At 43.5% G+C, this 13,098-nt stretch overlaps 1 protein-coding gene across 2 annotated transcripts in view; it reads left to right on the forward strand.

Annotated features, from left to right (window-relative positions):
- The first annotated feature begins 414 nt into the window (after positions 1-414).
- rnf34b (ring finger protein 34b) overlaps positions 415-13,098 on the forward strand; it is a 43,893-nt gene continuing 31,209 nt past the window's right edge. For both annotated transcript variants that reach the window (XM_067433600.1, XM_067433601.1), the window contains exon 1: positions 415-559. In XM_067433600.1, coding sequence (XP_067289701.1) covers positions 554-559 — 6 coding nt within the window. In that variant the 5' untranslated portion in view covers positions 415-553. The remainder of the gene's footprint in view (positions 560-13,098) is intronic.

Genomic DNA, 13,098 nt, shown 5'->3' on the forward strand with positions numbered 1-13,098 from the left:
GTAGCCTACAGTTATTTTGTCACATTTATATAATGTTATATATTATATGTATACATTTAAATATCATAAAAAGTTATTTAAAAGGTCAGAGGTCAATTTGTTTGAGCCAAACGACCATCAACAGACTCAACAGACTGCACGAGCACAGAAATGTCCATTTTGTTGGTATAATTCGCCCATTAAGACAGTTTGTTCATGAACTGAGCTGGACATAATTATCACCGTTTTAGCGTTTGTTGAGAAAGCAATTAAAGCCTAGGGTCACACTACACTGTCGCTGCATTAAACCATTAAACCGATGCCTGCTGCCTGCACACATGCGTGGCGCTAAGACACGCCCACTCGCCGGCAAGCGCAAAGTCGATTGGCTGCTATACATACCAGCGGCCCTTGCTATTTCAGGATTGGCGGATCCGCGCTTTGCCATTACGTTATCCTCTTTTCTACACATACACAAGGATGCTAGAAAGAGAAGACGTAATGGAGTGTTCCTGAGCGTCCTTGCAATGAAAATCAATATAGAATTCGACAGTTTTCACGGACGGGAGTTGCAATGAAGGTATGTAAAAATACACAAATGTCAGATTTTCTATTGATATCGACGAGATTTGTCATCTGCATGGAAACAACTACATAATTTATTCCCGTAGGCTATTGACGTTTGATATGTCAACAGTCGTACTTCTTAAGAGTTGAAACACATGGATGCATCAAATGACTCTGCAAATAGCAACGCGTTTGTTCTTCCTTATTCTGCACGAGTTGCTTGGGTGACATATTATCATTTAGCAAGAGATTTGATACTATCGGCATCTGTAGATGTCAGGTCAGGTGCAGCTCGATATGTCCAGTGGACGCTCGGAACAGAGTGTACGAGCAGTGATCATCATAACCCAGTTTATCGCAGCACTTCTCTAATGAGATTGGAGGATAGTCTCTGCCAGCAGTCACTGGATGAGCTGATATGAATGGACAAGCAGCTCAGACAGTCATGGGGGACAGAAGTGATTTCCCCTATTTAAACGTCACAATTAAATGATAGCATAGTGATTATGACGTCAGAATAGCGATTCGATTATTGCGCGTGTGATAACAGGCTTGTATCAATGAACAAGCAATTCAGAGAGGGATAGAAGTGGTGGTTTCCCTACAGAAACGTCGCTATGTAATTACGTGCTTAGTGATTATGACGTCAGAATAGTTATGCAAATTATTGTAAGGATTGCTACTCGTATAAATCGACATCCAGGGTCAGAAGTGATTTCCCCTAATACAACGTCACTATATATATATATATATATATATATATATATATATATATATATATATATATATATATATATATATATATATATATATATATATAGTGATTATGACGTCAGTTCAGTGATACAAATAATGTCCATCAGTCTAATATTAAAAAGGATATAGTAATTCACACAGTTTCTCCTATAAAAATGAATGTGATTCCGATTGTGTTGACTGCTAGTTTTATGAATGTATAATATAAAAAGAGATTTAGAATAGTCATGAAAATAGTGATTCTGTTTTAATGATATCTGGCTGAGCTGTTATTAGACCAGCAGGTCATACAGTCATGGCTAAATTAATGGTTTTTGAATTGTGGCATTGTGATTATGACATCGACATTGTGACGAAAATGATTGTGATTCTATTTGTGATGTCTGGTGGAGCAGTTACAACTGGAACAGCAGTCCAGACCGCAGTGACTAAAAATTTGGATTGTGAAGTATGACATCAGAATAGTGATAAATGCTCGGCCAGGCTGGTATAAATGGACATAAACATCACAGATGCACTACTGTGATGTCAGAATAGTGGAATATTTAGAAAAGTTTGAAGATGTAAATAAAGGATTCCAATTGTGAGTAAATCTCTTTTAAGACTCTCATTAACCACTTAAAGGGTTAGTTCACCCAAAAATAAAATTGATGTCATTAATGACTCACTCTAATGTCGTTCCACACCTGTGAGACCTCCGTTCATCTTCGGAACACAGTTTAAGATAAAGGGAATTAAAACATCATCAAAGTTGTCCATATGTGACATAAAATATTTTAAACTCTGTTCTGAAGATGAACAGAGGTCTTACGGGTGTGGAACGACATTAGGGTGAGTCATTAATGACATCAATTTCATTTTTGGGTGAACTAACCCTTTAAGCTCTGGGGCCATTTTTGGGGATTTCCGCCTGGATTTGGCCTACCCAAACTGAAAAGCTTCCCATACCGACATACAGTGGTCTAAATGCACAATTTTGGTGTCATTTTAAAAGAAACCCTTTAAAGTTACATAAAACACTGATAAGTATATAGCCCCGTTTCCACCAAAATTACCCAGAACAATTTGTACCAGGAACTTTTTTACAAGAACTGTTCTCCCCCCAGACCTGCAACTGTCTGCGTTTCCACCGCGATCTAAAGTTCCGTGAAGATTAGGCAAATTAGTCCGGTGATGTAGGACTGCGCGCGACTGCTCCTCCAAGTAATCGCAAAAATGAACAAAAAATTATGACATTTTTTGTACCGATTGAAAGATTTAGTGGACTGTTTACGTGAGACGTTATCTAAACCGATCTGGTGTTTACATGTGATGACTTTCAATCGCAATCATTTTGTCACATGCAGTTTGTCTGCCGCATCAAAAATGTCAACGCTGTTTTCTCCAGCAGCTGGAGTGTGTTAACTGTAGCCATAGCAACTCTTAACGGCCACCAGGACTAATGCAGTATTATATAAGCTATTTATCTGTTGTAAAGTGTAATAATCATCTCAGGGAAAAAAAAAATCTTCTGTCAGGCGCAGTTAAAGTAAAAACTGCCCGGGGCAATATACGCTGTGTCATTATTCCAACATTATCTTCATAACTTACAAAATAAAAAGTTTACCCCTCAGAAAAATGAGCTTTCCTCTCGTCAACATGAGCGCGGCGCGTGCTGTCACGTCATGTAAGGGCGCACGCTTAAAAGTAATCGGTCAGGTCGTTTACATGGTGAAAAATAGACCGTAAAAAAATGAATAACGAGTATGGAAGAGATTCAAGCTGTGCTGCTTTTGCTGGTTATGTATAACGTTAGGTTTACTAAAGAGGTAATCAACAACGACAGAAAAGAGCAGCATATTCAGAAAGCTTGTAAAGCTAGATTTAAAATGACAATGTATATTATTATCAGCTATTACGGACATTGAACGTGAGATGGCTGAGACGAACGCGCGCCATCAGACAGAGAGCAAGACTGATATTTACTGAACGTAGACCGAACCTCGCAAAAGACTTTTAAAAATGCCAGTTGAAATAAAGTGCTGCATGAGCTCAACCAATCAGCATGTTCAGCGCCCAAGTCCCGCCCTTGAAAGTTCCTGAACTTTGAAAAAGTACTACCTCGCGAGCAGGGCCGTTAGGAGGGGGAAATATTTACCTGGAACTTCATTTAGACCCTGGTTCCTGCGGTCTAAACACACCGAGTACCACCCAAAGTTCCTTGGTAAAGTTTCTTGCGGTCGAAACGTGGCTTTTGTTGTCTGAGCTGTTGTAACAACAACGACTAATGAGTTTAATGTCTCGGGGAATAATTAACTCAAAAGGGATTTAATATTCAATATTCATGAATTTATGAATATGATTTGCCAGTTGTTCATTACGTATTAAAATTTTCCGATAGGGAAAATTGTTTAATTAAATACAAGTAACCCTTTACGGAATTGCTTGAAATTATCCTACTAAGTTTGTCCTGCAAATTAGTTATAGACTTTTCAAATCAATTCTCAATAAAGGGATTACTGCTTTACGAGCGCATAAGAAACATTAACTTTACTGATCAGGATAAGTTCAATATTTCAAATGGTCATACAGTTTACTTTACTAACATAGTAGCATAAGCAGTTAGGTAACGTTTAGATCGCAAGTTTCATTGACTTTGTGTATGTGGCAGAATAACAGATTCAACTCATTAAATGTCTTTTGAAGGTTTAATAAACACAGACTAAAAATAACACTACAATTCACACAGAAAGTACATACTAAATATGCATCAAGAGAGTAGAAGTATAGATATTAACGAAAGAATACATAAAAGAGAATAATGAATAGACTGAAGTTAGAGAGAGATAAAAGAGAGAGAGAGAGACAAAGAGAGAGGGAGAGAGAGAGACAAAGAGAGTGGGGGAGGGTAAGAAACAGCTTTCCTTCAGTTCAACCAAATACGACCTTCACGGAGTTAATTTATCCCAACGGGAGAATAACACACCCTCTTTACAGCAGTAAGAATAAGAATACTTGCATTCTTTTTGGTTTCGTTTTGGCTTCTCGCTTGTGTGCGTATGTGTCTCTGCGTGTCTCTGCGTGTCTCTGCGTGTCCGGCGGTCCTTTCCGAGGTTGGGAGGGAAGCGGCTGTTTGCTTTAGCGATGCTTCGTGTTCTTGAAGATCGGATTGTAGAAGAGAAGATTTTTGGAAGAGATGAGGCCTGCTTGGAGGGCCTGCATTGGTGGCATGGCTTGAGTGCCAGCCCCCCCCCGTGGGTGTTGGCTCCCACAGGAGAGAGTTGAAGAAGTGAAGAGAGCGGAGTAAGAGAACAGGGTAAGAGGGAAGAGCCTGTCTTCACTGGTCTTTTTAAGGTCTGGAAATAGTCCCACCCTCCAGGATTAGACTTAACCAATGAGAGTGTTGGGATTTCCCGGCAGGAAATTCCTCAGCAGAATTTATAGCTCTTTGTTTAAAAGTTGGACTCAGTGGGTCTCTGAGTTCTTCATACTATAATTAATGCAACAAACACACACTGCATTTTCTGAATAAGTGATATACATGGAAGTGTAAGTCGTGAAGTGAGCATTAATTTGATAGGAGACATGACATATATGAGGTTATCTGAACTAGTACTTTGTTAAGACAAAGACAAAAAGATGCAAAATACCATACAGAATAAACATTTTACAAGACAGTTATGTGTTTACATATAATGTCCTGGGGTGCATGTTCATTTATAGATGGTTTGTCTATAATTTGAGGCAAAAGCTCTGTGTCTTAAGCTCTTCATGTGGCCACATTCTTTCCGGCCATAAAAAGATCTTATCAGATGGTTTCCAGGGTGACTGAAGAATCTCCCTCTGTTGTGTTGGGGGAAGGTATGCTAGTGAGCACAACTTTCAAAACATATTTGTTAAATGTAACTGGCGATTGTGTGTTTGATTCACCTGAGTCGCTACATAATCCCCCCTTTCGCTAGTTGTTGTCCCTCCTATGGACAACAACGAGCGATATCAAAGATTCAGGAAGATCAGACACACCATAGCCATGTTAGGCTCCAGTTGTTTGTGTCTCCTGAAGTGATGGTCGTTCCACGGCAGATAAGGCAGACAGTAGCCCAGTTCAGGTCTCTGTGCTTGTGCAGCAGGTGTCGAGGCAGCAGGTGCCCTGACGGTGCGTCACCTGTCATCCAGAAGTCCGTTTGTGTGGTGCAGGTGTGCTGTGGGCTTTCTGCAGCCCTGGGTGGAACCATGTTCCTCGCAATGGCCAGTCAGTCCTTTAGGTCTCCTGCCTAGGAAGATGGACTGTGCATCTTGACACTTTTATGTCCTATGCTGACTAGGAACTTTTCCAGAGGGTGCCTCGCATTGTGGCCAGGCTGGGTGCCTTCTGGTGATCCACTTTGGTTTCTCTGTTTCAAAGTTCAAAGTCATTGGGGTTTTGAGAATCCCTTCAGAGGCGGCCTTGTGTTCGTTAAAGGCCTTCTTTCTCAAATCACATGCATGACATAGTGTGGGGCTTGGCAGTATTGCCTACAAGGTGACTACCTGGTGTTGGAGGAGAAGGTTCTTGAAGCTGGTATAAGGTTAGGCAGAGGGCTTGGGCTCCTCCCCCCTTTTGCGTTTGTGTGCAGGGCTGGAGGAGCTTGCGCTGCTGATGTGAAGTTCCGGAGAGTACGTCTTTCTTTTGAGGATTCATTTGCAGTTGGTGATCAGCAGTCCAGGTTGCTCTCTCAGTACGATGCCCGAGGCTGGACCCGGTGTGATGATGTCTGGTGATGGCTGGCCTCTGATTGTCTGGAGGCACAGGAGCATGATCACGGCCGCGTTTCTTAGGCATTTCCAGATCTGTTGCATGGCCTCAGTAGTGAAGTGGATGCCTCTGTCTGAGTTGATTCTCAGTGGCAATCTTGACAGGAAAAAGATGTGATTCATCAGGTGGTATGCCGTGGTCTGGGCGGTGTCGTTGGGTGCTGGTTGACACTCCACCCACTTGGTAAACTGGCACACCACTGTGAGAAAGTACTTTTTGCCTTTTGTGGACCTGGGCAGGGGTTCTACCCGGTCGATTTGTAGGTTTGACCATGGGAACGTGGTCCCTCTGTGTTGCAGTGGGGCTCTGTGGCTCGGGTTTGCTGGTTGGAACTGGCAGCGAACTAGCCATTCTCTAACATACTCTGCCGTCTCTTGATGCATCCCAGGCCAATATGCCACCTGTTTCAGTGTGTCATGCGTGGCTCTGGTGCCGTGGTGTCCAGCACATGGTGTGTTGTGGGCGTACATTAGCATCACCCCCCTTTGCGACCGTGGCATTACAAGCTGTGGCGCTGTGTTGCCATCGGGTGCAAACCAGAGAATGTTGTCCATAATACGCATCATGTGTCTGGAGTTATGCAGATGCTTGTGGCTAGAGTCATCAATGAGCTCAGAGTCAGTGATAGGGTGGTTGGAGGGGTCTGAGAGGTGGTCAAGAATTGTCTTTGTTGCAGTGTCAGAGGCTTGCGTATCCGCAATATCGTTGTGTGAAAACTGCGGCGTTAGCGATAGCAGCTGCAAGGGAGGCATTGTAGCCGGTGTCGATCGCTTGCTGTGGGTTAGCACTGCAACAATGGGGCTGGATGTGGGGTGCGGGGGTGCCCACATGTCGCCGTGTGGTGTGTTTTTACTGATTGTATTGCACAGTGGTAGACTTTTTGTTGAGTTGTCTGCCCACAGTGCAGGGATACTGTTCGTTGTGACAATGTCATTCAGCTGTAGGTCATTCATGACCTGGGGGCAGAAGGCATCAGAGTTTTTGGATAGCTGAAATGTGCAAAGTAGCGAACTTGAACTTGGTTTTGGGGCTGAGGCTGTGTTGTCACAGTGTGCTGCAGGGGGTCCCGTGGCCTTTGTGACATGGCAGTCTGGCTCTGTGGGAGTTCCCGTGACCTCTGTGACTTGACAGTCTTGCTCAGACGATGTGTGTGTCTGAAGGGGCAGAGGGTCACGCACTTGAGCCCAGACTTTCAGCTGTTTGAAGTCCAGTACGGGTTCGAAGCGGTCCAGCAGGTCTTTTCCGATGAGAAACGGATAAGTGTTCATAGGGGAGATATAGACTGGGTGTATCAGCCTCATAGGTCCAATTGTCAGGTGGATGGAAGCTACGTGCTTGAGCTGGATGTCGTTTTGGCTATACGACTGCACATTTAGCTTACAAGTGTGAAGGTTAAGGGTGCGATTTTTCCTCTGTGCTTCAAATCTGAGTCTTTCAAACAGTTGGGCGGATATAAGCGTGAGGTCGGAGCCAGTGTCAACTAGGGCTTCGAGCTTAAATTCCCTTTCCATAGTGATAGTCAGATAGAGTTTTCGAGCCATCCCCTTCTCGATTAGGTTTCCCAGGAGTCTTGGTGTGGGGACCTGTATGTTGCTTGATAAGCCGTCTGGATATGTGTCAAGTGTCTCATTATGCGTGCAAACAATCAAAGCAGCGCTTTCTGGTACGCTGGGCTGTCCCATGATGCTGTCTTGATTAGAGGCTGTTGCTGTCAGCTGTAGTGAGTGTGTGCTGCTGACGTGTGGGGGTGCAACAGTTAGTACACTAGTCCGTGGTTGGGGAACAGTGTTCAGGGTGGATGATTCAGTTGCAGGAAGGGCGGGAAGGTTGATTTCAGGTATCATGTCTAGTCGTGCTGTACCTGGTCCGTCCTTCTTGTCTTCCTTGTGAGGTTTCTGTCGGAGGAACTCTTTTAGGATCTTTATGAGCTCTGTAACTTCAGAAGCAGCTACACTTTCTTTGCCAGACGTGGGTTCAGGTCTGGGCCTACCATTGTCCCGTCGAGAGTGGCCTCTTCGCTGGCTTTTTGGGCGAGGCGGGTCCCAGGATCCTTCAGAGCGATCGCTCTGGTACCGTGGACGGTCGCCATTATGACCACGCTGCCCTCTGCTGGCTTGGAGTGGTTTGGACTCTCTGTTGACGGGTCGGTAACTGTGGTTCTGTTTGGCACCCTCTAGGGTTAGCTCTGGGTGGTGCACAGAGACAGGGCAGATGGTGGGCTGTTTTACAGTCTTTTCAGAAATGGTTTTCTGTTTGACGTAAGCTTTGTGAGCCAAGTCTCTTAACTGTTGCGTGCCCATGCTGCGCGGGCACGCCAGCACCCCCAGGTGGTAACTGATGGTAGGGTGCAGGTTTCGGAGGAAAAGAGTTTTGAAGTTGATGTCCTCCTCCATGCCTGGGTCGTTACGTGCCCCGAAGTAGGCACGTCGCAGTCTGTTATAAAAGTTCTGTGAGGTCTCACGTCGAGCTTGCTTGAGGTCCATGGCAGTGATGAACCCCTGGTCTGACTCGGGGTCGGAGTACTCACGAATTAGAGCTTGTCGTAGATGCCAGTAGTCCGCTTTGATGGCCTCTGGTTGTCGATCCAGAAAGCTGCGTACGTCACGATTAGACGTGGCCCTGAGCAGGTACAGTCTGTCCCAGTTGTTCGCGTGAGCGACAGTTTGCAAATAAAAGTCTATGTCTTTTAAGTATGCGTGGACGTCGTGTCCTCCTGCCGGGTCTGGGCTGAAGGTAGGAATATTTCTGGCCAGCTTGTCAAGGTTCTTTGAAGCTTCGTGGCTGTTGACCTTGACTTCCTGGAAGGGCGTCCTTTCCTTTGCTGCTGACGGGGATTCGTGGAGACTGGCGGGTGCTCTTTTAAACAGGGGGCTGTCATTCCCCTTCGTAGCTCTTGCTTTGTGGCTAAAATGTGCGGAGTAACTGGTCAGGGGAAACTCTGTGTTGTGTGTTTCCCCCTTCCGGTAACGTTGCACTATATATGACTGTCTCAGTTCTTTTTGCACCATGTCAAGTTCATCTTTGAGCTCGTGTCTTTGCTGGATGAGCTCGTCGATCTCGGCTTGTGCCGACTGCAAATGTTTTGCATAGACTTTAGCTTTAATGTCTCTGTTTTTAAGTTCATCAGTGGCTCTCTCCAGGAGGGATTCGCCACGCCGAAGCTTTTCGTCGAGGTGTTTCCTGGCGTCTTTCTCTGACTGTATTCGTCGGTCGGTGTCACGACGGAGCTCCTTCAGGGTCTTTTGAAGTCTTTCTATTTCTTTTCTTTGTTCTTTGTCTGTTTCGTCATCTTTCTCTGTGTCTAGAAGCTGATCTAGACGAAGCTGGGTGAGGGCTTGGTCTCTCCGGGCCTCCTTGGCTTGAAGCTTTAGCGTTGCTGCCTCCTGTTCCAGGTTGTCGTAGCTCCCTTCGCTTAGACGTGCCTGTGCGATGAGGACGTGGGCGAGGCTTCCGAGGATCTTGGCCACTTCCTTGTTGGAGTAGCTGTGCGTGGGGTCGTGTGTCATCAGCTGGTCTAGCTCGGTGTCCAGTTGCTCCTGGCTCAGTTGGCCCAGACTTCCTTGACTGGTGGCCGTTAGCGCTTCCAGCCATGTCGTTAGGCGATCCCACGGGACGGCGGAACTGGGTGCACGGAACATTACTGCGGACGAAAGAAACACAGCACACACACACACACAGAGAGAGAGCCAATGCAAGCTTGTTCTAAGCTAACGAGCTATCGTACGGATAGCTGGGAATTTTGGCTAACTGATGTCGACAGTTAGATAATTAGACAATTTAGACAATTAGGTGGGCGGTAGCCCTGGGGGTCACTTGGTGAACTGCTGCTCGGTCGTCCCGGGACTATCTAATTCTCCTTGGGGTCTCTTGGTGAACTGAAAGAAACACAATCGTGATAGTCCAACAGTGAGGATAGGAAAGAGCACAGTGGAAACAAACACAAGATGAATTGGTCTGTAATGAAAGGAATGTCAGCGTGCGCGCCGGGAGTGTTAGGGAAATTAATTGGCTAAATGCTCAAGATATACTAAAATTCGGCTTGTACTATGGGTTATCCCATTTAGCTCATCCGGGGTGGATTGAGGTCGCTTAAGTGGAAGATTAAATATCAAGAGCAATTTAGAAAAAGGCAAAAGTTTCTGTCAAGTAATGATAAACAAAAGCACTTTTGATACTGTTTGTAATTACCAGACTGAGCTTTATTCCCACTGGTAGGGGAAAAGAAAAACTTTTGCAGAGAGAAAAAAAAATAAAAATAATAATAATTAAAAAAAATAAAATAAATAATAATAATAATTTTTAATTAAAAAATTAATTAAAATAAAAAATTAAAATTGAAAATTGAAAATTAAAAATAAAATAAAAATAAAATAAAATAAAAAAATTAGACGCTCAACTTAATTCAAATTAAATTCAAAGCAAGTTTAAATGTTTAAATCTTATCCTATAACGATTAATCTCTAAGTGGGAGTTATCCAAATAAAAGAATTAATCAGAAAGGGAGTAGGGATTTAGTGTTGCGCTGACTTAACAGGGTATAACCACACGGTGGCGTCCTTCCTTCCAATTGGACTGTCTGTGACTTAAACCTAATTTCACTTTGAGTTAGAGGAAGTTATGTTTCTTTTTAAACTTCAAATTCGAATAAGGGTGTTTAATCAGCGAGAAAGGAGATTTGGTTGTTGCTAGAAAAATTGTATAAATGAAACTGTGTACAACAGTAAGCAATAAACAATTTATAGGCTCAAACTTATTTTGTTAAGGCAGAATCAAATAACGGAGAGTGAAACTATCCGAATTTATCCACACGATGGCGCTATTGCGCCCGCCCTAGACTAGAGTTAGTTAGGCGGAAATGCTCACCAGATGGCTTTGTCTGGTTCTAGAGTCGCCCTCCGGCGTGCTGCAAGCGGCGTTGCAATTCTTGAGTCGCCCTCTGGCGGTTTGCAAGCGGCGTTGCAATTTCTGAGTCGCCTTCGCGTTTTGCAAGCGGCGTTGCAATTCTTGAGTCGCCCTCTGGCGGTTTGCAAGCGGCGTTGCAATTTCTGGGTCGCCCTGGCGTTCTGTGCTTTACTGGCTCTTGCAAATCATTTACAAATGACTGGTGCTCTAGATGCACGCGTAACAAGACGGGTGAATGCAGGAATTTTCCGTCTGCCTATTCACGCATTTTACATGGACTCCAATAGACATTTATCAATATGGCTGACGGTTTTCAGCATCTCTGATTCAAATGTTTTAGGTCTCAAGTCTTTGGTTAGCTAAGCCAGACTTAAACCAGGAGTTATCGTTTATCTTAACGATATAATAATTATTCTGAGGCCCCTTATATTGTACAGGAGAGTCTCGCCCTGTCCCAATCTTCCGCAATGATAGAAACTTTCCGTAGTTCAGATCAAGCGGGATAACGCAACGTACGTGTCTACAGACATCATCAAAATCTCATTATTCTGATGGAACACATAATATATTGCTCGAGTCAAATGTATGGGTTTTCTACAATACATTTGTTAGGAAATCACGCGGATAAACTCTATTGCGCCTACGGCCTGCAGAGTTTTTCGGAGATCACGCGGATTTTCGTACCGTTCATATTTTTATTAATATAATCCGGCTACTTCAACATTTCTCAGCATCTGTTTATGCTTGGGTTCGCCTTGCGCGTACCGTTCAATTCACAAAACAACACCAAAACAAAACGAAACAAAAACGCGCGTGCAGGTTATTAATACTCCAAAAATACACAATGAATAGAATATGAATATCATTCACACATACACAAACGTTTGAAACTTGCTCGCATTTTTCTCCACCAAATACATAGTGCGAGAATACTGATGAGTTTAATGTCTCGGGGAATAATTAACTCAAAAGGGATTTAATATTCAATATTCATGAATTTATGAATATGATTTGCCAGTTGTTCATTACGTATTAAAATTTTCCGATAGGGAAAATTGTTTAATTAAATACAAGTAACCCTTTACGGAATTGCTTGAAATTATCCTACTAAGTTTGTCCTGCAAATTAGTTATAGACTTTTCAAATCAATTCTCAATAAAGGGATTACTGCTTTACGAGCGCATAAGAAACATTAACTTTACTGATCAGGATAAGTTCAATATTTCAAATGGTCATACAGTTTACTTTACTAACATAGTAGCATAAGCAGTTAGGTAACGTTTAGATCGCAAGTTTCATTGACTTTGTGTATGTGGCAGAATAACAGATTCAACTCATTAAATGTCTTTTGAAGGTTTAATAAACACAGACTAAAAATAACACTACAATTCACACAGAAAGTACATACTAAATATGCATCAAGAGAGTAGAAGTATAGATATTAACGAAAGAATACATAAAAGAGAATAATGAATAGACTGAAGTTAGAGAGAGATAAAAGAGAGAGAGAAAGACAAAGAGAGAGGGAGAGAGAGAGACAAAGAGAGTGGGGGAGGGTAAGAAACAGCTTTCCTTCAGTTCAACCAAATACGACCTTCACGGAGTTAATTTATCCCAACTGGAGAATAACACACCCTCTTTACAGCAGTAAGAATAAGAATACTTGCATTCTTTTTGGTTTTGTTTTGGCTTCTCGCTTGTGTGCGTATGTGTCTCTGCGTGTCTCTGCGTGTCTCTGCGTGTCCGGCGGTCCTTTCCGAGGTTGGGAGGGAAGCGGCTGTTTGCTTTAGCGATGCTTCGTGTTCTTGAAGATCGGATTGTAGAAGAGAAGATTTTTGGAAGAGATGAGGCCTGCTTGGAGGGCCTGCATTGGTGGCATGGCTTGAGTGCCAGCCCCCCCCCCGTGGGTGTTGGCTCCCACAGGAGAGAGTTGAAGAAGTGAAGAGAGCGGAGTAAGAGAACAGGGTAAGAGGGAAGAGCCTGTCTTCACTGGTCTTTTTAAGGTCTGGAAATAGTCCCACCCTCCAGGGTTAGACTTAACCAATGAGAGTGTTGGGATTTCCCGGCAGGAAATTCCTCAGCAGAATTTATAGCTCTTTGTTTAAAAGTTGGACTCAGTG

The sequence above is a fragment of the Pseudorasbora parva genome, chromosome 23, assembly GCF_024679245.1.
Source record: "Pseudorasbora parva isolate DD20220531a chromosome 23, ASM2467924v1, whole genome shotgun sequence".
Taxonomy (NCBI): domain Eukaryota; kingdom Metazoa; phylum Chordata; class Actinopteri; order Cypriniformes; family Gobionidae; genus Pseudorasbora; species Pseudorasbora parva.